General features: G+C 45.2%; 1 protein-coding gene across 20 annotated transcripts in view; it reads right to left on the bottom strand.

Moving 5' to 3' along the window:
- The window catches only part of KCNMA1 (potassium calcium-activated channel subfamily M alpha 1), a 718,090-nt gene that overhangs the window by 213,302 nt on the left and 477,915 nt on the right, over positions 1–26,873 (bottom strand). For all 20 annotated transcript variants that reach the window (XM_054572515.1, XM_054572516.1, XM_054572498.1 and 17 more), the window contains 4 exons: positions 26,611–26,686; positions 16,202–16,277; positions 13,969–14,139; positions 12,301–12,392 (listed from right to left, as the gene is read on the bottom strand). In XM_054572515.1, coding sequence (XP_054428490.1) covers positions 12,301–12,392; positions 13,969–14,139; positions 16,202–16,277; positions 26,611–26,686 — 415 coding nt within the window. The remainder of the gene's footprint in view (positions 1–12,300; positions 12,393–13,968; positions 14,140–16,201; positions 16,278–26,610; positions 26,687–26,873) is intronic.

The raw sequence follows: 26,873 nt of genomic DNA, 5'->3' as shown, positions 1-26,873 counted from the left end.
ACTAGAAAATGACCACTGGCTTATTTCATGGGGGCCCCTTTACTAAGTACATATTGGTGTTATTAAGCATCATCACCTCCAGAATGAAATCCTACACATTCTCCTCACTCTGCTCCCTTCTTGGAAATGAGTCAGGAAACTGGAATGCCCTCATGGAGCCGGAATCTCAGGTTTAGAGCTCAGTGCCACTGGTGCTTTCAGAATGGACAGCTGAGAGGAACTGACTTAGGGCTGGAGGCATGAGAGGAGGGTAAAGAGGGGGCCACCAGGCAAAGCTTCTCAAAGCTCTAGGGAATGAAGCATCCAGAGCTACTGAGGCTGGGTTTAGCTCAATGAGACCAAAAATCTACACTTTTAAAAAGACTCAGGTAGTGTTGCATAGAGCTAGCAGCCTTTGGAAAAGGGACTGTGACAGTGATGGGTTCCCTTGCATGTTCTCACGTCTGTCTTTGTGTCAGAACTGCCCCTGGCAAATGTAGAGTCTAGTGCCTACATTGTTCTGATGTGGAAACTGAGGTCCAGGGATCAGTGCCAAGTGAATGCAGAGCGAGGGCAGACCTCCCGCCGTGGTTTGATGCCTTCTAAACAGAGGAAGCAACTGGTGTGGCTGGAAGCAGCTCCTGTCCTATGCAACCAGGGACCAGTCACTATAAAATGAAGTGGCCCAGACTGACTGGGCTGCGCTGCAGACACTGATGAATCCTCCTACAGGGTTCCAGTTCTCTGGCCCCACCTCAGGTCATGCCAACAGCCTGTCTTGTCTAGACCTCTGCCACAGCTTCCTAATTCAATTACCTGTTTACTCACCCCACAATCGTCTCACTGCCCCACCCCCACCCCCCCACAAATGCTAAAGAACGAGCGCGCAGAGGCCAATCCGACTGCTTCAGGTCTCACAAGGGCAGGAGGGTACTACGTCTCTCTTTAGCAGAGCCTCACTCTAGGAAGACAATGTAAAATGCACAGCTCTGGGCTGTTTATTTTTAAAGATACTATATCCATTTTTACTGGAACAAGTATAAAGAACTTGAAAAACCCATAGCTATCCTGTCACAATAAATCATACAGAGTAAATTGAAAATCCTATACAGCTTTTCCTGAATACATTGTGCTCACTTTGTCAAAGAGGTAGATGAAATGTGGCATATATTGATCTCGATGTCTCTGTAAAACTATAATATTTATATCAAATACATATGCTAGAATCCCTTGTCTTTCTGCTGAGCCTTCTAATCATGTTTTCCTCCCACCTCCCCTCGATGCCTCCCACCATTGGTAGCTGCTGACTTGATGGGAATGCATTTTAGGGACTTGTCAAAAAAATTCAGCAGCGTTTTATCACATAGAAAGCAGGGTGGGGTAGCAAGAGACCCCACAACCCACACCACACAGTGGTCAGTGCTCAAAGTACGGCCCCAAAGGAAGAAGGCTAAACCATCCCCTGCCTTCCTATTTCCTCCTATGCCAACAGCCTGTCCCAAAGGATTTCCACAGGCAACGGGGGTTGGGGGGTGGGGATCATCTTCTGTAAACAAGGGTAAATCCAGGTGGGTGGGCCTCATCCTGGACCCCCGAAAGTGGCTGGGCTTTCAAGAACTATCTGTTGAGCGATGGCCTGGTTGGCGGAATGGACGTGGCTAGGGCACCCTATGCCATAGTAACCACAAAAGAAACTTAACAGTTAACTGCAAGCCTGTCAGAGCACTGACTGATCTGCCACCTTAGATCCACCACCATGTCTCAAGTTTATGAGGGAAGAGTCCACATAAAAAGGACCAAAATGAAATCCAAACAACTGTGAGAGCCCATCATCCCAAACACTCTTTTAACCATTTCCTGGTAAAAACAAACAAACAAAAAAATGAACAAAAGCAAGCAAATAACACCACCACCACCCAAGGAGGTTGTTGGAGAAGGTCATTTCCTACCTAGGGCCACATCTATTGTAGTACTTGCTAATCAGAAAGGGAGGAAATTTCTTCTCCCTCCTAGTGAGAAGGAGAATGAAGTAATCATCTGATCCAGCTGTCAACAGAGTTGTTCTGGAGGAGACAGGCTGTTTAGCTAAATGGGGGCAGAAGGTTGAGCAAATAGACCCCAACAGTGCACCAAAGGCACCTCTGGAAAACAGCCCCCAGATCAGAGGACAGACCACGGGTAGCCCCAATGGAAAATACTGAGACGTCCTGACCAGACCAGAACCTTCTGCGTGAAGGGGGTGCATCTTACCATATGCAGATGGCTAGGACCCAAAGCCCCCGCTGAGGGATCTGTGTCTGCACCTCCACTGTCCCAAATCAAACCTCTGTGATTAGACTGTGCACCAGGAATGATCCCACATCTTCAGTAGCTGGTTGCCCAAAGAGCATTTCAGGCTGAGTCCAAACCTAAATTCTGGGAACCTCAGTGTAGGAGATGCTGGTTGTTTTTGCCTGTTTAGAATGCACCTTCCCTTTTGTCAACAGCACCTCATTTTTCATTTAGAGAATCATTCTTCCCCATCCAGGTACAGTTCTGGGCCCTTTATTCAAGGGCCCCAGGCCAAGCTCAGCCAATCAGTGCTTTTCAGTCTTGAAGGGAATGACAATAAGTGCACCCTGGGGGCTGAGTCATCCCAATGGCAAGACCCTACAATGACGGCCCTATGTTCCTCCTGGCTGGATCCCAGAGCTGCATCTCAGTGTCATCTCTGTCCTTTCTTGGGGTCATCTGTCCTTTCTGGGATCTGGCTCTTCAGCTTTCCTCTTATTCCATGAGGTACTCTAACCTTCAGAAAAAAAAAATCCTCTTCTGCTTAAATCAGCAAAAATTGGCTTCTGTAGCCTATAACCAAACTACCCTAACTGGTACATTTGTTTGCCTGTAGTTTTTCATTTAATTCTCATGATAACCCAGCACATTTTATCACCACTGTTTTGATTTCTTTCTCTGTACTCCTTTCTTTCCTTTCTTCCTTCCTACAAGAGGAATTACATCGCCTTCTTAAGTAAACAATGCCATAACTGCCCAACTCTGTTCTGGCTCTTCCTTGTCTCTCTCCCCAGTCTCCTCACTCATTTTGTATTTTATTTATCCCATTACTGCAGATTTAATGGCCTCTGGCCATTTTTAAGTAAGCCAGTCTTCCCTTGACCTGACTCTTCCAAACCCTAGATGGTTCTCTGCTCTTATAGAGGGATTAGGGCACCAAATGGCACTTTCCTCTACTCAGATCAAAGCAGATGTGTGTCTCTCCACTTTCTAATGCTGTTCCTGAAAAGGAGGGACCAAGAAAAGAGAAGGTTAAGGCAAAAGTCAGCTACCCCTTTCGGGATAAAAGTGATATTGAGAGAGTGAGTCCAAGCAAAGAAATGGTTCTTAATTTTTCCACTGAGGGAAGCATGCAGCTTGGATTTGCGAATCAAGCCCTCCCTCCTTCCCTAGCACCCTGGTAAACCATGCCCCCTGGTCCTAGACCATATGCCCTTGGAATTAACCCTCCCATAATGACAATCAATTCAACAGGTCCTGGCCTTTTTCCCCAACCACACCCAAGGGTGTTACCATAGTTAGCACACTAAGTAGAAGCAACACACTTGCATAAGCCTTAGAGGCTTCCAGCCTCTGTTACACACAGGAGAACTGGGAGCTGTCCACAGCTTCTGGGGCTTGGTGAGGCCTAACACTCCCCAGGGGGAAGGTCTGGAATGGAGTGGGACTCAGGGTAGCATCAGCAGCTCCCACCCTCCCAACTGTCTCTGCACCACTCTTTTACTGGGTCCATCATTAGACCCACAGGGTTTTGGTGCACAAGTCACCTGCTGTAACTTTTGCCCTAAATTACTCCAATAGGTACATTTAACAATGGGAATTATCGAATGCTTTTGGGAGCACTGTTCTAAAATGCTTGCAGCCTTCATGTTGCTTTATACATTTATGATTTTATTAAATAAAATTCTTGCCAAAAAAGCATTTTACATAATCAAGCTTCTGTTTAGCTGCCACTGGCTTCTTGAACGATTCTGACTGGTCAATGTCTTAGGTACACTACAGGATAGGAAGAATCATACCTTCTAGCTCTCCTTTAAACACATTACATAGCACAGTGCCTGGAACATGGCAGAAACTCAAAACATTTTTAATTGAGCAAATATGCTGAATGAGAGCTTTCCTAAATGTGTTCTATATGCTAGGTGACATCGGCCTTTGTGGTCAGTGGCCAAGGTCATAAAACCTCTCACAGAGATGGTGTGCATGTATCTCTTAATTGCCTCTATGTCTCCTTTATCGGGAAGGTATAGGGAGGGAAAAATGTAAGATTGTTTTTATTGACAATTGGTACCCCCATTTGGAGCAGTCCCTGTGGTTCTGGGGATGGGAACAGTCCATTGTTATGTGACACCAGTGCTAGATGAGGAAGCTGGATCCCTGAGAGTCACAGAATCAAGTTTCCGTGAGTGTTACATTGCAATAGCCCCTATAGATCTTTAATATACAGAGACACTGGGCTTGGCCAGTTAGAAAGTTTCTTGGTTTATTTTCAGGGTATGATGGCAGCAGCTGTAGGATGAACCCCCAATCTATTGTACTAAGACTAAGAACTGCTTTGCACAGCTCTGGAACAACCTCTATCAGAATGAATGACATAGCCAGAGACCGAAAACACTGCACCTCGATCTCAGAGGATTGCATTTCTTCTTTACATTTGAAATCTACCCAGCAAGAATTCATCCAATCAAATGTGAGGTTGAAGAGAAAAAATCTTCAAGGAGTATAATTAGAAAAGTCATATTCAGAATTCGTTTTTTAATGGAATACAGAATATTTGAGGGCAAAATCGAGGCTTGAATATGACTTTTTAATTTTTTAAAAACATAGTTCATCTCCCACCTACACTTCTATTCTTGTTTGCAGAACAATAGCTGGAACATTTTGATAAGTGTGTGGAAGGGGAGAGAGAAAGCAGGTAAGTGTTGGCGGGGGGGCTTTCATTCCATTAGTATTATCGGGAAATTGATTTAATATGCAACCAAGTCTCTTTAAATAGAGCTTCAAGTCTGAAAGGGACTGAAGATGTGGGCTCTAAGAATCCAAAGCAGATGCAAAGAAAGAAGCACCCACATCCACACCCACCAAGACCCCTCTCATCAGAAAGAAATATCTGGCATATTACATTATATAATCCAGCATCTAATTGACACTTGCTTTTGGTATCTGTCCCTTGGTACTGAATTTCAGAAGTAGTCAAGGGGTCATTGTTCCAAAGTATTAGGGCAATCTCATTTTTTACCTCCCCTAAAAGTTTAATGTTAATCAAAGCAGAAAGCCTAATCAGTCCAAGATGGCCTGTCAACTTGAATTATGTGTTTGTCTTCCTATTTACTGTATCTGTCTGTCTACAGTTCTTCATATCTTTGTGAAGATCGGTTATTGGGGCCCGTGTTTCCTTTTGACTCGAATGGCTACCAGATGATCCTTCCCCGTGATATGCTGATGATTTGCTAATTTATGGTTTTTAAAAACTAGGAATCTGAAGACACTGCTGGGGAGTTCAGGCTGGGGCTCACGTGGGCGTAGCAAGGAGAGGTTGAATGGCTTACTTGTCAAGGGATGGGAGTTCGTGTACAATGCAAAGCTTTAGTCACATTTCAACCAAAGTGATGCCTGGGAAGCAGAAATCACAAATGACATCTCCTAGGGAGCATCACTCCCCAGAGCAGTCCCCACATGCAGACCATGGAAAAGCAGGAGTGAGTGTTGCCCAAGCTCCACATAGATGCGGAAAGAAAGAAGGCCCATGGTACCCGGCCTGAGACAACACCCCATGAAGTAACCTGCATCCCATTCCCAAATGCCAGGGCCAGGCATTCTCAGAAACAGCAGCACTGGAAATGTTGTGGAAAGAGTGTCACCTCCGGAAACCAACAGGGGAAGTTTAAATAAGCTCTGAGTTTGAACTCCCCAACCACATCGGTAGTCAAATAATATATAATGCACAGCTCACAATAGATGTGGCACATTTGGAGATCTTTATGAGTATGTAGAAACACATTTCCCCAGCGCCTGGCGTGTAGCGAGCACTCAATAAACACATGTGGGATGAATGAGGATGAAGGCATACTTCATGTTAGCTCTCTTTTAGGTCGGGGCGACTATCAGAGGTAGGTCAAATGAGTTTTTATAAAGAAAATAATCCCAGTTCCTCCACAGGAGAACATTTAAAATTCCAATTCTAAAAAATAAACAATCAAAAAAGTCAAGAACCATGGTGGGCAAAACCTGACGAGTGTGGTGAAGAAAGAAAAATGGAATTTCATGTTGATACAAGTCAGCCATGAAGGAGGGGCTGGGGAGTGTACTTAGAAATGATCAAAGGAAGCAGAGGGAGATGAAGAGCCCATCTGATAAAAGACAGAGTCAAACAAGGAACCGGGGAAGGTACGCGGATGCCTCACCTGGTAGGTCAGTGGAAGAGCTCTGTTCGGGCAACGCAGAGCCTCCAAGAGAGAGGTTTTAGTACTTAGTCCCATGGAGGTAGAAGTAAAGACCAACAGTGAAAAGAGGGGTTCACAGAATATGAATTTTAAAACCTAGAGTGTTAACTTCTTTTGGATGTAACAAAAGCTGGGTTAAGTAGTCACTGAACAGGCTATAACACCTCCAAAGGGTCTCATCTCTGGACCACTTTACTGAAGGTAAATAATCCCTGTTTTGCTCTATAACAGAATCTTTGGTTTCATCTCTGTTTTTGCTGCATATATTAAAATTTATGCCTAGTAGCTTCTTTTGTCACCCCTGGCTCATTGCCTGTAACATCCTGGAGACCGTAACCTCCACAAGTTCAGGGTCCATGGGTAGCCTGCTCACCAGTGAAGCCCTGGCACCCAACACAACCCAGCACTGTGCCAGGCAGAGAGGTACTCAGTGCTCATCCTGCACGGAAGGAATGAACCAGTGGAAATAACAACAGGAACGGACAGTGAGGCAGGTAACTGTGCTCTAGCAGTTCTTAGTTCTTGATATTTTGTTTCAAATTCCTGAATACCCTTCAAAATATAAGCATTTACATGAAAGAACATAAAAAAAGCACTCTGTTTTTATTTTTAAATGGGAAAGCACAATACAGTCTGCCCACCTCTATGGCTCTGGGGCTCCTTCCACCCGGAGGACACACTGAGGTTGAAGGTGGAATGCCCTTACTCCCTCCAGAGGCGGCAGCCTCCTGAGGGTTAATATCCCCACTCAAAGTTCTGAAATAAACCCAGAAAGTGTGCCTAGCAGAGGATGTTCCGGGAGGAGCTCCTGCTACTCTAATTCTCACTGAAAGTTAAGAAACCACAACCAGAGACATGCTCAAAGCTGTGCTGCAGACCAACCAAGGAGTTGAGGGGAACAGGTGGATATGTCCACCAGGGCAGAGAAGGCTCTTCTTATGCAGGTAGGCCTGCCCCAGGAGGGCGTCCAAGTCTGGCAGATCACTACAATCTGCCATGGCTGTCTAGAAAATGAACTTCCCAGAAAGGATGGGGCCAGAGGAGGGGCTGAAAATGTTGAAATCCCCCAATAACACTGATTTAATTGTGATCAATGATCTGTCTGTCCATCCCTGAAAGCCCCTCATTGTTAGAAGTGTTCAAGAGGTAAATATATATCTCATCTAACAAAATGAGAAAAATTCCTGCCAAAAAATGGCTTTGTCCCCTTTCCATCTTTCTGTCCTGGGCTTTGGGGCCAGGGTCCTTAGACCAGAAAGAGGCGATGGGCCCCAAGTGATACTCATGCATTTCTTCCTCTCCATCATGCCCCACTTAAGGACAGAGGCAGAGAAAACGGACAATGATAAGATCACTGAGAGCAGAACAGGATCTCAAGAGATAATCTAGAGAATCAACATGACCCAGTATTGCATGCTGTTCCAGTCAAATCCCAGATATACCCTTCACTAGCTGTGTGACAACAGGCAAGTCACTTAATCTCTCTGTTCCTCAGTTTCCTCACCCATTGCAAATGGAGCTGATAATACTACCTTCCTCACAGGTTGCTTTGAGAATAAAGAAATATGCAAGTGTCTGTAGTTATTATTATGGTCATAGAAGGCAGTTGTAGGGCTTCGCATTATATTGATTCACATTCTCATTTACAGAAGTGTATCAGCAAGTGTTTTAAGAGAAGCCACAGCATTTAAATTTCACAGACAGCTTTCTTGAACTGGAGCTAGACCTGGTTAGCCTGTGACCACCATTCCCTCACCCAGAAGGGAGGCTTAGCTTTCTCATCCAGCTGGGACATTTCCTCCAAGAAAACTACATTCACTTTCCTGTTCCCCTTTGCCTATTCCTTGTCCTCTGTTATTCATTCCTCTTTCTGTGTATCCTCTCAGTATTTGGCTACCAGGAGTCAGTAGAATAATCCAAACGCATTCCATTCTCCTCCGTCCCAAACACCTGGCTGAAGACTGCCTCCGTTCTGGGCCCCAGAAGCCCAGCATGGGAAATAGAAGGCCTCCTCTAATAAGCGGGTGAGAGCAGATGGATTCCTCTCTGTGGCCGACTATTTTCCATGGCCCTTGGCCATGTGACCTCGGACCATGATCTGTCAGTTCTTATAAACTAACCAGGAGTGGGCTGAGTCACACACACAGAGGGAACCTCTGGGGGAAACGGCAGGAGCTGTGGGAAGAAGGGGAGCATGCTGGGGTCCCAAAGGCCATGGGAGCCTCACCCCTGTGGGCCCCCACCTCTGAGCAGCTCTGACATCACATGAAAGCAAAGAGGGGGCGGCAGTGGCCTCAGGAGGAAGGCAGGGCTGTAGGCGGGTTACACTTCTGAATAAAATGTGGGGACTAAGCCCAAGGAGTTAATTGTCCCTAAGACCTCCAACTTGGAAAGACTTCCTTCCCTGGCCACTCCTGGGGCCCTTGGTTGTTGATACACAAGTCCTGTTCCTAAGAGCTCCAAAATATCATAGTAAGATAAATTAGAGAAAAGCTGACACACAGACACAGACCGCCCCTCACTCACTGCTGGCTCTGATGTCTTGCGGGAGGTCAGGTGTAGAATATTGATGAGAACACTGGAGTAAGCCACGTACACCCTGGATACCGTGTTGGTGGCGGAGATGTTCTGGAAATGCTATGTGAAGTATTTACATTATGCCGAACATGTACTGGAAATGAGGTGCCATCGAAAAATCTTCATATTCTCTAATACTCTAAAATTGGGTGCTACATAAACAAACCCCTGAGCTTCTCTGCCTAATTTTCTTTTACTCTAAATAATCTTTGGATTTCAAAGTTATGTGTCTCCGTAGCTTTGGGTTGCAAGTTACCTTGAGTTCTCTGACAAGTTAATGCATTTTTAGGGGGGTCGTTCCTGAGTAAAATATGCAAACATAAACAAATCCCTTAACTATGTATATGTTTTAATTACTTTCCAGGCACTCACTTGATTAACTCCTAGGGAGCAGTGTATATGTAAGTGTGTCCATGAATGTAGCACATATATTTATGCATACACAAAAACATAGGGCGAAGCACGCTATTTTAAGAGTCTGAACTCTGTCTTTCAACAAAGTTTTGCTGCTTTCCTTTTGCAAATGCATTTAATTTTATCTGGAAACTTTTTGACGTTAGAAATAGAACAACTGTAGTTTCTCATTATGTTTGCTGCCAGAACCCATGCTTGGTTGCTCAACTAAAGACCTTATATTGCTAATTACTACCACATGCCCATATCCCAAGCGCAAGAAAACTTATTGATTCTGACAGCCCATTCTCTCAACACTGAATTCCAAATGAAAACTCAAATTTTGGCCAAACATAACATTTCATCAATCTTGTTCTACTGACTGGAAAAACAACATCAAACAAAGGGTGCTAATGGCCCTTTATTACCGTTCCTTTCCCAAGCTTATATTTTCTGATGAAAGATCTAAGTGACCAAAGGGCTTCTTTAAACTACTTAGTAATTAGCTTTTGAACCAGGAAACAATGCGTAAAGTAAAGTGAACAGTCCCAGTGTTGATGACAGACCTGCTCTTTGTCCGTGGGGTTGGGGAACATTAGAGACCCAAAGAGAACATTAAACACAAAGTGTGCATTTTCATAAAGGGAATAGAAAAAAAGGGAGGGGAGGGGGAACCAGGCTAACAGCAGTGATAAAGGATTACGGAGATGGAGGCAGAACAAAGGCTGCGGAGAGTCTGTGATCTGAAGTCCTCACCATGCGGAGGTCTGAGTGGAAATGCCACGGCACAAAATGACCCACCAGACCAGGCCGGTGAGTGAGCATGGGTCGGAGGGCCTGGTCGGGGGCACTCGTCAACCAAAGCTGCCAGCCCGGCCCACCCACATTGGGCTTGGAAAGCTATTTGGAGCGGGGGGAATTTTACCTGGAGTGAGAGTACAGAAATATTTTTGACATAGACTTTGGGGCAATTGATTTTATTGGCTCCTTTGGGGGCAGCGATCAGAAATTCTGGCTGGAACTGCGGGGTGGGGAGGCTGCAGAGAACCCCAGGCCTCGGAATGCCTTCTGCTTTATGGAGACTTGTCCACACCTTCGAGGCAAAACGAAGGGAGAAGCTGTTTTCCTCTTGGCGTGGAACAAACGACCAATGGGAATGTTTGGATGTATTTGGCCTTTTGGATCCAACCAGTGGCCCGGAAAGCAGAACAGCTTGGTTCTAATCTCATACAGGGCTGTTAGGATAATAGGGAGAGGAGGGCTCCGTGAGAGGGGAGGTGGCGGAATGCGCTGCCTCCGCGGGAAGGATGCCAACTGGCCTCCTCTCTCCCACTGTCCTTTGTTCCTTCAAAAGGAAACTGGTGTCCTGTGGGTTGTTCAAAAAAAAAAAAAAAAAGAGCCCTTTTTTCTCCACCTCCTCCTTTTCTGGATGGAGGACCGGACACCTGAGCTCAGGATGTGCTGGTGTCACCACGGGAGAGGGGCCACGCCCTGAGCATGGCAGCCAGGCAAGGAGGTGTGAGGACAGAGGGCATGCCGTGCCGCGGGTGGGATTCTCTCTTAGAAAACAAAATAGGCATTTTCAGAGTTGATCTAAAAAAGAATGGGGGAAAAACAAAACCTTGTCCCAATGCAGGAACTTCTATAACAGGGAAGGTGCAAGAGTGATGAAAATATTCTGCATCCAGATCTGGGTGTGCACAGAGGTATGGATTTCCTGAGCTGTACAATAAAGGGGTGTACATCTTCCTCTGTGGAATGTAAAATAAAAACAAAAACTCAGAAAACCTCAGAAACAAAGCTGTGTGCCCAAGAAAAAAAAATTTTAATAGTGAACAATGGTGTCTGCCAGCCCGGCCTCCCTCCGACATTCTCCTCGGGAGATGGTGGCCGGCAGAGGACAGGGTGGTGAGGTCCTGCCCTGTGCCCATGAGTAAAGCCTCTGGTTGATAACACACGCACATATTGATATTGATATTGATAAAGTGATCTGAGCACAAACTGAAAGAGACCCCATGTAGAAAGCATTTGTGTATGAGAAGCCTGACAAAAGACTCATCAGCCATAGCATGTGGTGCTCTGATGTACCATAAACATATTATGTGTTGCCCAAAAGAAATTTCAGCTGAGTAGTGAATCCCTCTGAGGATGAGCCCTGCGCCTCCTGGCTAAAGAGGCCTGGTTCCCTCGTGCCCACAGGCCTTACAGCAGGCGAGGTGACCCTGATCTTGTCCTCCCTGAAGGTCTCTTGCTGGAGTATGATCTCATCTTATTACTGCACAAAACCCCCATAAGATGGCATCATGTTAGTCTGAGGGATGAGAGTGTAACCCTCAAGCCAGTTGGCGTGAAGAATGAATAAGCTTGGTTCACTTGCTAGGGATCAGGACAGAAAATATGGACCCAGTCATAGATAGACCCATTCCAGGATAAATCCATGTCTCTTGGGAAGACGTGTAGGAAAGAAAGTTGTGAATGGGAATAGGGCTAGGTGGTTGGTCCAAGTATGGCAACCTGGGTAACCTCTGACATCACACCCCACACAGACTGTGGCCCTTCCCTCATAGAAGCACCTGGGTGGGGTGCAATAAGGGCCGTTTCAGGTGCCACCGCCATAGGGACTCTTGGAAGTCACTCAACCACATCTTTCTGATGCAACTGACTTACTTTCTGCCTCCATGTTTGTTAAAAGTCCCGCCGAATTTATTCCGATTCAGGATGAGAGCAGCAATTTCGGGCACGTAGCGGGCAAACATTGCCTACATGCATGAAACAAAGAAACAAGAGCCAAAAAAAAAATGGCATGCAGAGAGGATTCTACCGCAGCGGAGGCAGCAAAACCTCTGGGCATACTTACTTTCTTCCACTAACCGCACTATAGGAGCCCCCGTATTTCTTGCGGTTTCCTATTAACTCTATGATTTCAGGGACGTAGCTGGCAAACATGGCCTGAGGAGAAGATAGGAGACAGAAGAGAGACTAAAAAGACAGGCCAAAGAAAGGGGGTGACCTTTTCAGAAGGGGGGATACTAAGATCTGAAAACACAAAGGGATTAGAACTGCCAAGGTATATACCAATATGTTGGATTATTTTTTTTTTAAAGCACAAAAAGGGCAAGCTCCTGAAAATACACAGGACAAAACAAACATTAGCCAACCTAGACAACTAAAAAAAAAAAAAAATCACAGTTGAGAAAAATACAAAGGAGACAGGAATACATAAATTGACATCTAGCTCTTCTTCCTGAAGAGAAGTGAGTAAAGGGGATACGTGCAGGGGAAATTACGCACTCACATGCACACATGCACGCACACAAACTACTGCAAGAGAAGGCTTTCCTTTCTAGTTAAAATTCAGAGGAGAATCCATGCCTTTCTGAGTGATTGAAGACAATAAATACTAAAGGAAGATTAAAAAATACAAACTTTTCCATTTAAACAAAATCACTAAAATGCACACAAGATAAATTTAGGAAATGACACGGGAGGAAAGGATAGCAAGGAGAAACACAAATCTGCCATGTTTTGTCCAACAAACATTGTGCTTGTGGCCGGATTGATGGGTCTCATTATCTATGGTCCGGGACCTCATAGATGCTGCGGAAACACCTGCATTAATGTACACACGCACATGTACATTTATATACATTTTTAAATGTATATGTCATATGCATACAAAACAGAGAGATGTGTATGCATAATGTAAATGTGTGTGCTGTGTACATATGTGAAAGCTGTGTGTGAAGTAGGATTTTAATCACTTACCTCATACAAAGCAACAATCTAAACTTAAAGTGAGCTGCTTTGAAAGACAAAATGCAGCAACCGCCCACGTGTTGCCAGAAGTCCCCCTTGAAAATTACATCATAACTGACCATTCTGACTGCATAGACCAGAAAAGCAAATAGCAAAACCTTCTGACTTACAAAGGGGGAGGAAAAATAGCCCAGGTGCCGCACAGAATGGAGTTAGTTGGCTGTTTGTAAAACCAGCACACGGCTCACACGGTGCCGTCCACCAGGCTCTCCATCTCTAATGCGGGAACCCTACTCTTTAGGGCAGGCCCCAGCCACAGTGTTTGTTGGAAGTTTGGGGAGGACTATCAAGGGGCAGGGGAGCTCTTGAAACCGCAAACTGTCTATAAAGTATCGACAGCATCTACCAGGGTCAGGTGACAGCAACTGTCCTTGCAGAATGTCAGATGCTGAATTACATTACTAAGGGACAGACACTCTCACTTAATAAGTGAGCATCACTTTCTTAAGACAATTAGGTTTGCTCCTGGCTAAATGGCTGTCCCTGACAAGGGCAATAGGCCTGGGTGTCTGGGAAAAAAGTTTAATACATCAAAGAAATATGCAAAAAGTCACCCTCACGCTTGGACTTACTTAGCCTGATGGTAACACTAAGGTGATCACTTACTTCTAATGCAGAAACACAGTATCAAAACACAAAGCTTTAAGGAAATGGATAACAGAAAATATTAATAACCATAAAAATCAACACCATAATAAAGAGTTTTTACCAGCCCCCCGAGGATGAAGAAGACCATGAAGAGGCGTCCAAGTGTGGTTTTTGCATAAACATCCCCATAGCCAACCGTGGACATGGTAACCATGAGTAAATAGACACATTCCCAGTATGTAAGAGCCTGGTTGTTTTGGAAATTTTCCCATGGGTCCCCTGAATTCTCCACCTAAAGCAAAGGGCAGGGAGAAAAAGGAAAAACGTTATACTGTATGCACATGATAAACCAGCAACATAAAAGCTCCAGCAGGATGATTATGGAGGTGCAGCCCCCTCAACACAACGTGTTTGCTGCCCTGGGCCAAGTCCTATTAGTAACAGCTGAGCAGGTAACAGAGAAGCCGAGTGGTAGGAACACAATCATGACCTCTAGCTGATTGGGACTAAAAGGGAAAGGAACAGAAGTCAATATCCCTAGTCCACCTCCCTTCTCATTGTTAAAGATTTGAAGTCAGCTGAATTTTAGGGCATTGCTCTGGCCTCGTTCTGTGGCGTTCCCATGAAGGAAAAAGTCAGAGAAGCCTGGCCTGACCTTTCTCAGTGAGCTCCTGCTCAGTCCCGGAGGGCCCAGCTCACACGCTCCCAAAGAAATTCTAAACCCTCCCACAGAGGGCCTCCTCCTTTCATTATCTGGCCAAGGGCCTTGCTCCTCCAGATCTTCTGCCCAAACCCCAAACAGCATCTCTTGGAGTCTGCCTTTGCTCTCTCGGATTGCAGAATGTCAGCAATGGCTCTGCCCTGCAATCTGCAGGAATTTCCCTGGGAGCACGGAAAGTGAGCTCATGAGAACAATGTGCTTTTGCACAACATGTTAGACCCAGGACTAGCAAGCTTCCTCTGTAAAGGGCCAGAGAGCAAGTATTTCCCACTTTGCAGCCCATGCCATGTCTGATCTGTGTAAGGATAACTCCGCTCTGCACTTGGAGGTGAAATCAGTTAGATGGAATACCAAAACTAAGGAAGCATGATCACATTGGGAGACCTGTGGCTCCAGGGTTGCAGTTTGCCTATCTCTGCTTTAAATTTAACAAAAACACTTTCAGTCCTCTCATCATATTTGATCTGCCAAGAAAACAGTGAGGTAGGCAAGAGAGACACTTTAGATACTCTCAAGAGACAGGGAGCAATGAGGCTGGATCTCCATATCTAACGCCTCTGGCCCGTCAGCATGGCCAGTGCAAGGGTCAGGCCCCCTGGCCTGCGTGCCCCTGGACCCCCAACTCTGCCACTACAGAAAGTTTCCACAAGCTGGCCTCTTTCACACATCAACACCCATCCTCAATGTACCATGTCTGTGGGTGTTTCCTGGTGAAGAAGAGGGTACTTCACATAGTGGGAAGGTGAGGTCACTGGCCTATTGAAAGTGACTAACCCTTCCATATTTGTGATTTAGGCACTTCGCAGAATTAGGGTGATTATCTAAGGGCAAGATCTAGTCTCTGAATGAGGGACTGGGCTTCCAACCAGGTTGAGTTCCATTGGATGAAAATTATTTAAGTCCTTATGGTAGATAGCTAAATGCATGCTTTCACCCTTATGCAGAGAGCCGCTCAGTCAGGGAAGGGCACCTTCACTGAAAGCTTCAGAGTTGCATGAGGCTCTTTCCAGGTGTAACAGTTTGTATTTGTATCAGACAGGCTCCCGACAATAGCTGTGTTCCCTAAAAGCAGGAATAAAGTCTGCCTGGAAGAGGTGAGGACAACTTGACTTCCTAATATAAGGCTTTCAAAGAGTCATTAACTTAAATGAATTAACATTTTTGAGATACAAAGTAGCTTGACAAGTCATCAGGCAAGAGAATCAAAGGTGGCTTTTTGGAAGAGGGGAAGTGAAAAGAAATTGAGGGATCTGAATTTGTTTACAAAGAGATGTGGGTCAAACTGCCAACCTTATCCCCAAGACGTTGCCATGTGTTTGCTGAGGAAGCATTGCCATCTTGTGGCTCATTGTGGGTATTGCAGACAGAGTGAAAATGTACCAAAGCTTCAGGGCACTACTGGTGAGCTGAAAAACGCAGAACAACAGTTGAGGACGTTACTCACCATTTGGGACAAATCTAGGAGGGTAAAGGGTTGGAAACCCAGACAATGTTGCACCTGCTTTTTCTTTTCCTACACTCTACAGCTGGGCCTAAGTTTCTCAACAGTAAGAAAAAATTCAGGTACTAAGATAACTCGGAGAGGGGCTTGTTCCAGGAGAGGCAGAGCTAAAGCATCTTCAAGGATACTTACCAAGTGGATGAACCCAGCTGCTGTTAGCCATGTGCTGATAAATATGGAGAGCAGATTCACCAGCTTGATGGAATTACTGTGCAAAAGAGACAACAAGCACAATCCCCAAGTTACACAAGAAGTCCCTGCTGGGGCAGCCTGCCAGAGTGACAGGGAGCTCCCTCTCTCCAGTGCCCTCTTGGGCTTGGAAGGGAATCCCCCAGAAGGGGCATAAGTAGGCGTGGCCAGGGCATACAGGAAGATTACATAAGGGCTACTAAAAGTGGTCCCTAAATTAACACCCCCAATTGTGTTCAAGTTTTTCTGTAATTAACTTTAATTTCGGAAGTCTTTAAATCTACAGAAATAATCAAAGAACAGCATGATGAACCCTTGTATACCCTTCACCAATGTTGACTAATTAAGAGTTTGTCACCTCATTTGCTTTCTTTCTTTTTCTTCCTTCCTCCCTCCCTCCCTCCCTCCCTCCCTTCCATTCCTTCTACTGGTTGAACCATTTACAAGTAGACTGTAGACATCATGATGCAACCCCCAAAATACTTCAGCATTCAACACCTCAGAAGGACATTGCGCAACACAATTACAATATAACCGCCATGCCTCAGAGTGTTAACATGGATTCAGTAACATTCTGAATATGCACTCCTTCTTCAAATTTCTCCAGTTGCCCAAAAATTAGGTTTATTGACGTTTTCCTTTTCTTCACCCTGATCCAGGAACTGATCAAGGTTCAAGTCTGGTTTAATGTTGCCTTAATCCAGGGGTCAGAAAAGTGTCTGTAAAGGGACAGTTAGTAAATATCTTAGGTGTTGCGGGTCATAGAGTCCCTGTTAAAACTATTCAAAGCTGCCACTGTAGGACAAAACAGCCTTACACAACATGTAAAGGGTTGGGTACGGCTGTGGACCAATAAGACTTTATTTACAAAGCAGGCAGTGGGCTATGTAGTTTGCCAATCCCTGCTTTATTCTCCTTTAACCTAGGATCTATCCCCATTTGTTTGTTTTTAATGACATTTAATTTTCTGTGCACCCAGATCAGCTGTCTTATAGAATGTCCCACATGGTGGATTTGTCTGTTTGGCTCCTGCATGATTAGGTCGTGTTTAAGTTCTTCTGTTAAGAATATCTGCCTGTTTCACAGTAAGAATGGCATCTTATCAAAGCCTGCCTCAGTCACACAGGTGGAGTCACTTGGTTACCATGGGAACACCAGGTCTCCCAAAAGGCATCCATTTCCCTTTGTATTGTAATTCATCTGTCTTCTGAGTAGTGAGACTCTGAGCCCATAAGAATATCCTGTTTCCCAGCAACCTGAGACTTCATCATTTCAGCACCCACCAGTATTCTGGATCAACTGGAACTCACTAAATTTTAAGTTCCCTAAGGGGAGGAACCTTGGCTGTCTGGATCTCAGGAGCAACGAGTCCCTGGCACACACTAGGGTTTCTATGAATATAGGCTGAGTGAACTAGTCCCTTCCTCTGCAATCGTCCCACTAAACTTCACCTTGCTCACTCCCACTGGGTGGAGTTCCTTGAATGCTGCAGAGGGTCACTTTGCAGTCCAAAGGCTTCCTGTTGAGTCAAATGTTATGTCCAAACTCCCTCCTTCCATTTCCGGCACTGTCTGAAGATCTGGCTCTCCTTCCGCTATTCTTCTGTATAAACTTTTGGAATGTTCACCACAGCCAAACCTACTTACTATGTCTGTGTTTGTTACCCACTGGGATAGCCCTTCCCATCTATCCAAGTTTTTTCTTCTTTTCAAAACCTGTTTCAACCCACAACCCTCTCAACAATACAAAGTGACTCTTACTCCTGGCTCTTACCTCCAGCCACTCATTGGTAATTGATTCCACTGTCTTAAGACATCTTTTGTAATGTCATTTTAGATGGCTATTTGACTCATATACCTACCTAACTGCATCTTGCAGGAAACAACTCTATTTTCTCTTCAGTCTCCCCATAGTGGTCTAACACCTCCCACAGGGTGGTTCAGCCCATCGTTCTTGATGGATTGGTCTCTGCCTCCTCCCACCTCTCTCTCAAGGGGAACCAATGATTTAAATTCTAAGAGTTTAAGATCACAGTGATAGTAATGGCTAACGTTTTTATTACGCGCCCCACCATTCTAACTGCTTCACGTATATTAACTCATCTAATCTTCCCAGTGACTCTACAGGGTCATCCAGAGGTTAAGACACTGACCTGGACAGACACAGTGAGCAGCAGAGCTGGGATCTGAGCCAGGCAGGTTGGCTCCAGGGCCTGTCCTCTTGGTCGCTATACTACAGAACAGGCACAGGCTGGAGTTCATCAGAAAGTCTTCCCTGATTGCTGAAACAAAGCTATGCCTCCCCCCTACTCTGTGCAGAGGATATGAGAAAGGGTCAGAGAGTCCTGCCCCAGGGAGGAGAGAGATATTCTTAACATATTGATTAACCTCTAGAACTGCCACTGAAAAGAATGGGAAAAAAAACTTCTGAGGACTACATTATACGGGGGCCACCACAGGGAGGAGGGCAGGGTGGGGCTGTGGTCCATGGGCAGCTGAGGTTAAAGGAGGAGCCCGCAGTGGAGGTCAGGGGCCGTGGTCCGGGACCGGCATGATGCCAGGGCCCCGCTTTCCTTTTCCTTAATCTTTCCTTTTACGTAACTGAGCAGAGGAACCCATGGAATCCGTTTTCTAGAGTTTTCTAGAGTTGGTTCTGACAGTTCAGGGAAAGCATAAGCAGATATCCTCACCTTTGTGGGTGAGACTGGTCTTTTGAAATGTGTGCAACAACTTCCTTATGGTTCAAAGCAGACTAGAAAAACAACAAAGAAGTCCACTCTGTCTTTGTTGGTCATTTCCAGAGTTGCCAGACTATAATAGAGGCCCATAATAATAGCCAACATGTTAGTGAGCCTTTGTTATGCGCTAGGCGCTATGTTGAGTTCTTCATTTTCTTTCTAGTTTTCTATTGACCCTTTGATACAGGTACCGTCATTTTTCCCACTAACCACAGAAGGAATCTGAGGCTCAGTGAGCTTAAGCAGCAGCTTGCCTGAGGAAACATGGTTAGTAAGTGCTGGGGTCAATATTCAAATCTAGGGCTGACTGTCTGACCCATAGCTTGCCAACCTAAATAATTTGGAAAGGCAGTACAAAGAAGCCGTGTGGACCTCTGTTTCTATGACGCTTTGCTTTGTCCTACATCTCTTCCTCCAGGGCAGTCCTGTGGACAGTTGTGTGTCAATCAAAGGCCCCACCTGTCCCCCTACTTGAGTGGCCTGAGCCATGCTGACCAATGGAGGAACTCCCAGCTCTAACAAGATATGAGGCAGAGACTAGTAGAGGTATTTTTCATAAAATAATGGGGGAGAGAATCATTCTCCTTCTGAAATTTGGGCTTAAGAAACATAAGCCTAGAGCTCTAGGAGGCCATCTGCCCTAGAGAAAGCCTGCCTGAGAGTGAAATCCAAAAGAGATGGAGAGAGCCAGAACCCTGATAAAAGAACCTGAACCCCTGAATCAGACATGTCTAGTTCCCTCTTGGGCTCACAGTCATCCCAAGGCTATTCAAGATGGACTCTGTCACTTGAAATTAAAGTGTAGGCCATCTACCTACAATGAGAGGGGGTGAACCCTGGCTGATGTAGCTCAGTGGATTGAGTGCCAGCCTGTGAACCAAAGGGTCATGGGTTCGGTTCCCAGTCAGAGCACATGCCTGGGTTGCAGGCATGTAACCCTGGGTTGCATGCAAGAGGCAACCACACATTGAGGTTTCTCTCCCTCTCTTTCTCCCTCCCTTCAAAAATAAATAAATAAAATATTTTTAAAATATAGAAGGAGGTGATATCCAAAATGTTCTCAGAGAACCCCAAATTGATCAGATCTATAAAGTAGGTCTAAGGAAAGAGGTCGGATCCTGTACTACCCGCTGGTCTGCTCACCAGTTAGTTCTGTGGTCTGGAAGTTCCGGCATGAATCTAGCACAGATCTGCCAAATCAACGGCCTTCATTGTTTTTTCTAGACAGTAACCACCATGGGTCATGCCTCATCTCTAAGTAGTTGCTATAGCTCTGAATGAAGATCACCAGGTGGCCATAAAAATGTTTAAAATCTCCCATCTAAGCCTTTCCTTTGAGCTGAGAGATCAGTAACTCTTGCCTCTCTGTTCCCCAGAGCAGCCGGACAGCCACAGAAGCTTACTCATGGGCCCTGCAACCTCTCTCTGGAGGAACAGCCCTGCCTGCCCCACCTGCCCCGCCCCAGGTATCTGCAGAGTAGAAATAAGGTAAATAGATCTAAGGCATCCACCCAACAATGCACCCCAAGTGAAGCAACCCTGGCACTCAGTGAGCTCAACACTGTCGCAGCTGGACCACCACCACATCCTGCCCCACCCAGTTTCCCAAAAGGAAGCCAAACCAGAGGAGAACCCTCCCCTACCTCTGCCTCCTAAGCCCTCTTGGATGCACTCTAACAGTGAAGACTGAGAAGCAGATGAGGCAAAGGGAAGAATCTCAGGGAAGCATATATTATTCATTTTCTCAGAGGATAATTAAGTACCAAGTTGATTCACTTATACACTCCCAGATCCTTAGGGCCTGAACAAAGCAGTGTCCCACCAATAGCCATGTGGAGCCTCTTCAGATATTAAAGCTATTGGAGTCTCTGAGCCTCCTGGTGCTTTGGGGGAAAAAAATGACCTAAATACATGATTATTAATCTTTAAATGATTAGTCACAGTAATATTAATAGTGCTTAAGGGAGCTCTTGCTGTGTGTAGAACATTTAATCATTGTTGCTGAAAGAGTCCATATTCAGCACTGAAATCTGATTATGTTTATGGCGTCAGCATCATTACAGATCCCTGGTCTTAGGCATTTGCTTTCCAAATTAAACTCTACAACCAGGCAATCATCTAAAAGCTCTGTGCAAAAGACACAAGGTTAACTCTTGGTGGATGTTCTCTCTATCAGGAATTGGGACCTCACAAGGGTGCACAGGGCTACTTGGAAGAAGGGCAGGGGCAGCAGAGACAGGGCTGTGTGCTCTGGATGGCCCAGAGGCCGCGGGAAAAAGCCACAGATTTCCGGGCCAAGCCTGGTGGTTAGAATGACCCTAGCTCACTTCCCATGCCCTGAGGGAAGGATGGATGGTGACCTTATTATGAGAACCTAACTCATCCAAAGAAAACCTTTTTCTAGGTTTTGCCTTATCATTTCTGGATCTCACAAGTTCTCACTAGCCATTAGAGAAATTCACATCAGTGGATTCAGCAAATCAAGGGTAGGCACAAGAGATGTTTCTGTTCTTGTAGATCAGAGACCTTCTCCAGAACTCCGTAGATACCAGGAGCAAGACTTCGTCTCAACAGACACTGGAGAGTGACAGTATGTTTCCTTCTGAGATTAGAGCTCTAAACCCAGAGCTGTCTAGGGCCATCTTTGCCCTTGGTGTATTTAACAAGATGTTTTTGGTTAACACTGAAAATGCCATCCAATTTCCATATAAAAGCACATACTTGCCCCTGTTCTGCCTGTCCCACGATCCTTCTGTTTCTGGCTGACGGGACCGCGAGGTGCCAGTGACCTTATTTTGTTTTATTGTTTCCTTTGCTAAACAGAAGTATAACACCCACCCCTGAAACATCAACTGGACTGTACCACTCTGAGATGCATACTCTGAACAAGGAACGAAGCAAAACCAAGCTCTGTCAGTTCTAACCCTTCATTATCTCTAGATCCCTCTCCTCTGCTCCTCCTGACTTGCACTTCTTAAGGCCATTCCCTAACATTCTTGCTGGACAATTGCCCCCACACTGGTCTCATCCTCTAGGGTCTGAAATGCTCCAAACCTTCTCTTTACACTGGTGGAACAGTCAATCTTTCTAAAGCTTAAGCCCGATCACCCTTCTCCTGCCTCACACAGTGCAGCAGCTCTCCACTCTCCGAGTCAGATCTGTGACATTCACGATTCGGTCTCCCCCTGCACAACCCCTCCGTCTCCCTACCAAATTCTTTTTTAAAAAACTTAACTGTGGAGCTATTTCTGAGGTCATATATGCAGTACAGTGATTTCAGTTACCAAAATACCACCCCCAAAATGTGTTTTTAGGGAAATAATGGTACATCCATAACCTGGAATGCTATGTGGGAAATAAAAGTGATGTAATAGAATATTAGTAATACTACCTGAACCGTTGGAGGTATTGGGGAACTTTTACTTTATCCTTCACGCTTTTCTATATTGTTAAGATATTTACAATGAGCATCTGTTACTTAAAGGGAAAGAGCAGTTTTCCTTCTTTTAAAAATTGCTAGATGGTCCATGTTTATTGTGTGTGTTCTATCCTTAAACGCAGCAGGCCAGGTTCCGTTTTCCAGCCCCTCCATGTACACACTGTCCCCCGGGGAGTTACTTAAAGGCACTGAGTTGAACTTTCCTCATCTGTTCATACCTATATTACAGGGTCGTGGAGTTCTTTTGGTGAGTGTGTGAATATTAAATAACTTGCATTATGTTACAAATTTAATGGGATATTTTTAAACATTAAAACATTGCTGTTCTCCCACAATTTCTTCTCTCTGCGGTCTCTCCCCCACTCTTCAGTCAGCTTTCTGCAGACACTGTTCTGGGCCGGGGGGGGAGCAGCCGGCAGTGCCTGGGAGAGGACACAGCCACCCTCTGTACAAAGACTGTCCTTCCTCCAAGGGCATAATTAAGGCACGGAAATTCTGACTTTCACTTGCAAGGCTGGACCCAGGGGAGAGGTGTTTCTCTGACCTTCAGCCATCAGCTGACCCCAGAGACCAACCTGCCAGTCCGCCTAGACTAGAACTGCCCAGCTGACCCAGAGAATCATCAGAAATTTTAGAAAGTGATGTTTACTTCGAGCCACTGAATTTTAGGATCACTGATCACTGAGCAACAAATAACAGATGAGACTTCTTTTTTTTTTTTAAGTTTTAATATATAATTTTATCCATAAAGTCTGCACCATTAGTGATAAATTTATGATACTTATACAGTTTTGATTTTAAATATCACCTTTAAAATTACATTGTATAAATATCTGTTGTTGATGTTTAGGATGCAATTGATTTTTGGACGTTGAACCTTGCTAAATCTGTTAAGTCGAACACTTTATCCTTATTTTCTCCAGGGTTTTCTCTGTAGAAATCATTATTTGCGGTGTGACCCACGTGTTAATCACCAATATCTAGTGCATTAAATGAGGTGTGGAACGATGGCCTACACAGAGCTGCTTACCAGGCTCTGACTACAGAGCAAGTGTCCTCTCACCTGCGTCTGCTCACCGGTTTGCAGGGCAACTGGGCAATGGCCGGAAGGTCCGACGATGACACAGAGTCTCCCAGTGTCCCCTTCGACAGGCCGTTTTCAGTACAGGGAGCATTTCAGCTTCTTCTACTGGCCTGCATTTTGGGGAATGGCCCTGATGCTGTCACATAACTGTGATTTGCTTCTTTCATCTATGCTTTTTTTCTCTGTCATCTGTTCACTCTGATTTCCTTTTGCTACCTTCTTAATTCTCTCTCTCCCTCCCTCCCTCCTTCTCTCCCTGCCTCAACTCGTCCACTCCCTCTTTCCTGTTTCTTCCCACTCTTGGCCAAGCAAGGCACCAAAGAACAGAATATCAAACAACAATTTCAAATCATTGCCTCAAATCACATCTGCAATGTGCCCATCCCTACCTAATGCCACGGACTGGCAGGAATTTACCCCTGGAGAAAGCCAGACATCATCTCCCTAAAGATGATTATGGGCCTCCGCCCACCCTCCTGGAAGGTCCCCATGAAAGCAGCAGAATAGAGAGGTGTCACCAAAAAATGGACCAAAGTCCAAAGCCCTACAAAAACCAAGGCTTCCCTTTCTCTGTGAGATCTGCGCTTGGGGTGCACAGAAGCAAGGGCTGAGATCAGCCAGGCACCTGAAGAGAGAATAGGCTCCGAGGGTTGTTCTAAAGTCCCTGGACTTCTGACAATTAAATGAACTTTTAATCTGGCCTTCATCTGTCCTCTTAATCTCCGCTTTCTTTTTTTCTGCCACAAAACCCCCTTAAAGTCTCCAGGAGCACAGAATTCCTCAAAGTTCCTCCATGGACCACGTTCTCTCACCTGTGCGCGTCCCGCAGCTTCCTTGATTGTAAGTCAGCCCCACCCTCCCTACCGCTCGCATGCCCAGTCTCCAGCCCCACCAGGATGACACCTAGCTTTCCACAAGGCTTCCCCTGACACCCCTTTGCCTTGAACAGATCCTTGGCACAAACAGGTGCTCAATTCAGGTTGGCTGAAATGACTCAGTCACCTGGTTGTGACCACAAGCAACAGGAATTGGGACAATACAGGTCGTTAGGGTTGTGATGACAAGCACCCCTGACAGTAGAAGGAGTTTAATTCAGCGGGAAGTGGGGAGTGGGTTTCTGGGGAAATGCTGCTTTGGGCTCAGGATGGCAGACCTCCCAGCAGCCTGCTGCTACCTTATGACCCCTCCCTGGGGCTGCTCTGTCCTGATTTACAGAAGCACCTCTCTCCCTACTGAAAACGGAGAATAAACCACTCATTCTTGAAGACTTATCAGGCTGACTGTTCACCAGGGATGCTAATCCTATTACCTATAGCCAAAGGAAAGGAATCTTCTCTAAGGAACGAGAAATTGGGGGGAGGGGGGGATGCAGGGACAAAAGTCCAGAAAGAGGTATTTTATTCAGATGGCTCATGACTCTCCCAAGCGGAGCCAAGTGGAATACAGGAATGTAAGAACACAGTTCTCTCCATGTTATTCCTTGAAGTAATGGTACTTTCTTAAAATGCTGGTGTCAGAGGATTAAAATCTCCCAAATCTATAATGTAATCATGAAACAAGGAGAGAAGGGTGCTATGCCATGTGAGACAGTATGGATGGCTCCATACAACACCACCCCCACCAGAAAAAACAACTGTGCCTCCTATACAGCCCATTAACCAGCGCCAAAAAAAATAGATTCTGCCCTAAAAAATTCAGTCTAGTGGAGCAAATATGCTATCAGTAAACATTGGGCACTGCCAGATTTGTTGACCATTTTAATTTCAAGAATCGTAAGAGTCCACTATATAGAAGAGTCATAAGAAGGTGGTAACCATTGCTCAGAGGAATTACGAAGATTAACAATATCCACTCTAAATCAATAATATTGCATACTATTAAGTAAAGGGCTGATAAATGCTGACCCCAGGATATGAAAGTAGGGTGGTGGGACACACTAGAGAAGACTTCTTCAGCATTAGATGCTCACTCTCTCTTCAACTAGGTTACTAGAAAGTGAATTTACCTCCCATTGACATAGACGAACAGGTAAGGAGAGGAAACCAATTCGGACTTGAACAAACCAAAATAAACAAACAAAAGCCCCAAAGAAGACCCAAAGAAGAAAGCCAATAGCCTGGCAAATTTGTTGGACATGACAGATTCAGGAATCTGAGTCCCAGCCTTGGTTACTGGGAAAACAGTGCCGAATCCAAGGCCCCCCAAAAGCAGGTCTGTTAATTATACATCATAAAACAGAGGCACACTGTTTTTAATCATTTATCAAACACGTTAAGAGGAAATGGAACATTAGCAGTGAGCTTCTTAAAGTGTAACTTCCTATAAGAGAAATTTATAGCCTGCACTTGATCTCCATTAGAGTACCTCTAACTTCTTTTATTAGTTTATTCATCAAGACAGCCCTAGGTTCAGGCCAGCTCTGCAAACCTGCGGGTCATCAAGAAAGGGGTCTCCAGGGGAGATTTCCTCCTGGTCCAGTAGAGTTTCCCAGATCATAACACAGTCGACAGAAGTAGTCACGGTGCATTCAGCAAGAGGTTTTTAGGTATTCCCCAAAAGGCAATTCACAGAGCAAGCCCTAGGGGCTACACTGGCTATAAAATGAACATCTAAAATGTACTTCGAAATGAAATGATTTTCTGTTTGCCATATGAGGTTTGTGATTGCCTCTCAAAAAGCATTGCTTCTATTGCTTTTACAGCCAGGTTCAATTTCTTATTTAGTGATGTAATAAAGGAGTGATTTAGACCTGAGAGTAAGGACTTCCGAATCAATGAGCAGATGTATCCCTCATCCGCTGTGCACCTCTCCCCATGATGCTGAGCTCATTTCCTGATTTCCAGGCAACCCGCACAGTCCCCCAAAGTGGGGACACAGGCACAGCTGTTTCTCTCTCTTTACCACAGAGTCCCCAGCCCTGCCAAAGAGAGAACCCAAATCCTACTCTGGGTTTTCTTCAGATCTCTGGGGTGCATCACTCTTTCTGTGAATAATGGAACTTTGACTTTCCTATGATGAAAGCAAAACACACCTGATATTTACAACTTGGCATTGGGGACCAGAATGGGGGTGGGTGGGGGAGAACATCCTACCTTGTTTTAAGGATATTCAGAAACTGCAAAATCTCTGAAAACTGGATCAGTCTGAGAGCTCTTAAAAATCTCAAACCTGGAAAGAGAAATGAGAGAGAGATACATTATTTTCAGTGTGTAATGTTAATGTTCACAATCTGGTGTGTGATTTATAGCTGCCAGGGTTGAAGGAAGATGGAATTCTTATAGAAGATTGAATGATCAGTATCTTGGACAAAGTCCTTCATCCTGATGTCTACTGGTTTACCCTCAGCTGCTAAACT

The sequence above is a fragment of the Pteronotus mesoamericanus genome, unplaced genomic scaffold, assembly GCF_021234165.1.
Source record: "Pteronotus mesoamericanus isolate MK-2021 breed Mesoamerican mustached bat unplaced genomic scaffold, CSHL_Meso_final contig_24, whole genome shotgun sequence".
NCBI classification, from domain to species: Eukaryota; Metazoa; Chordata; class Mammalia; order Chiroptera; family Mormoopidae; genus Pteronotus; species Pteronotus mesoamericanus.
The sequence above is the reverse complement of the archived record's forward strand: the minus strand, read 5'-3'. Positions and strand labels throughout refer to the sequence as shown.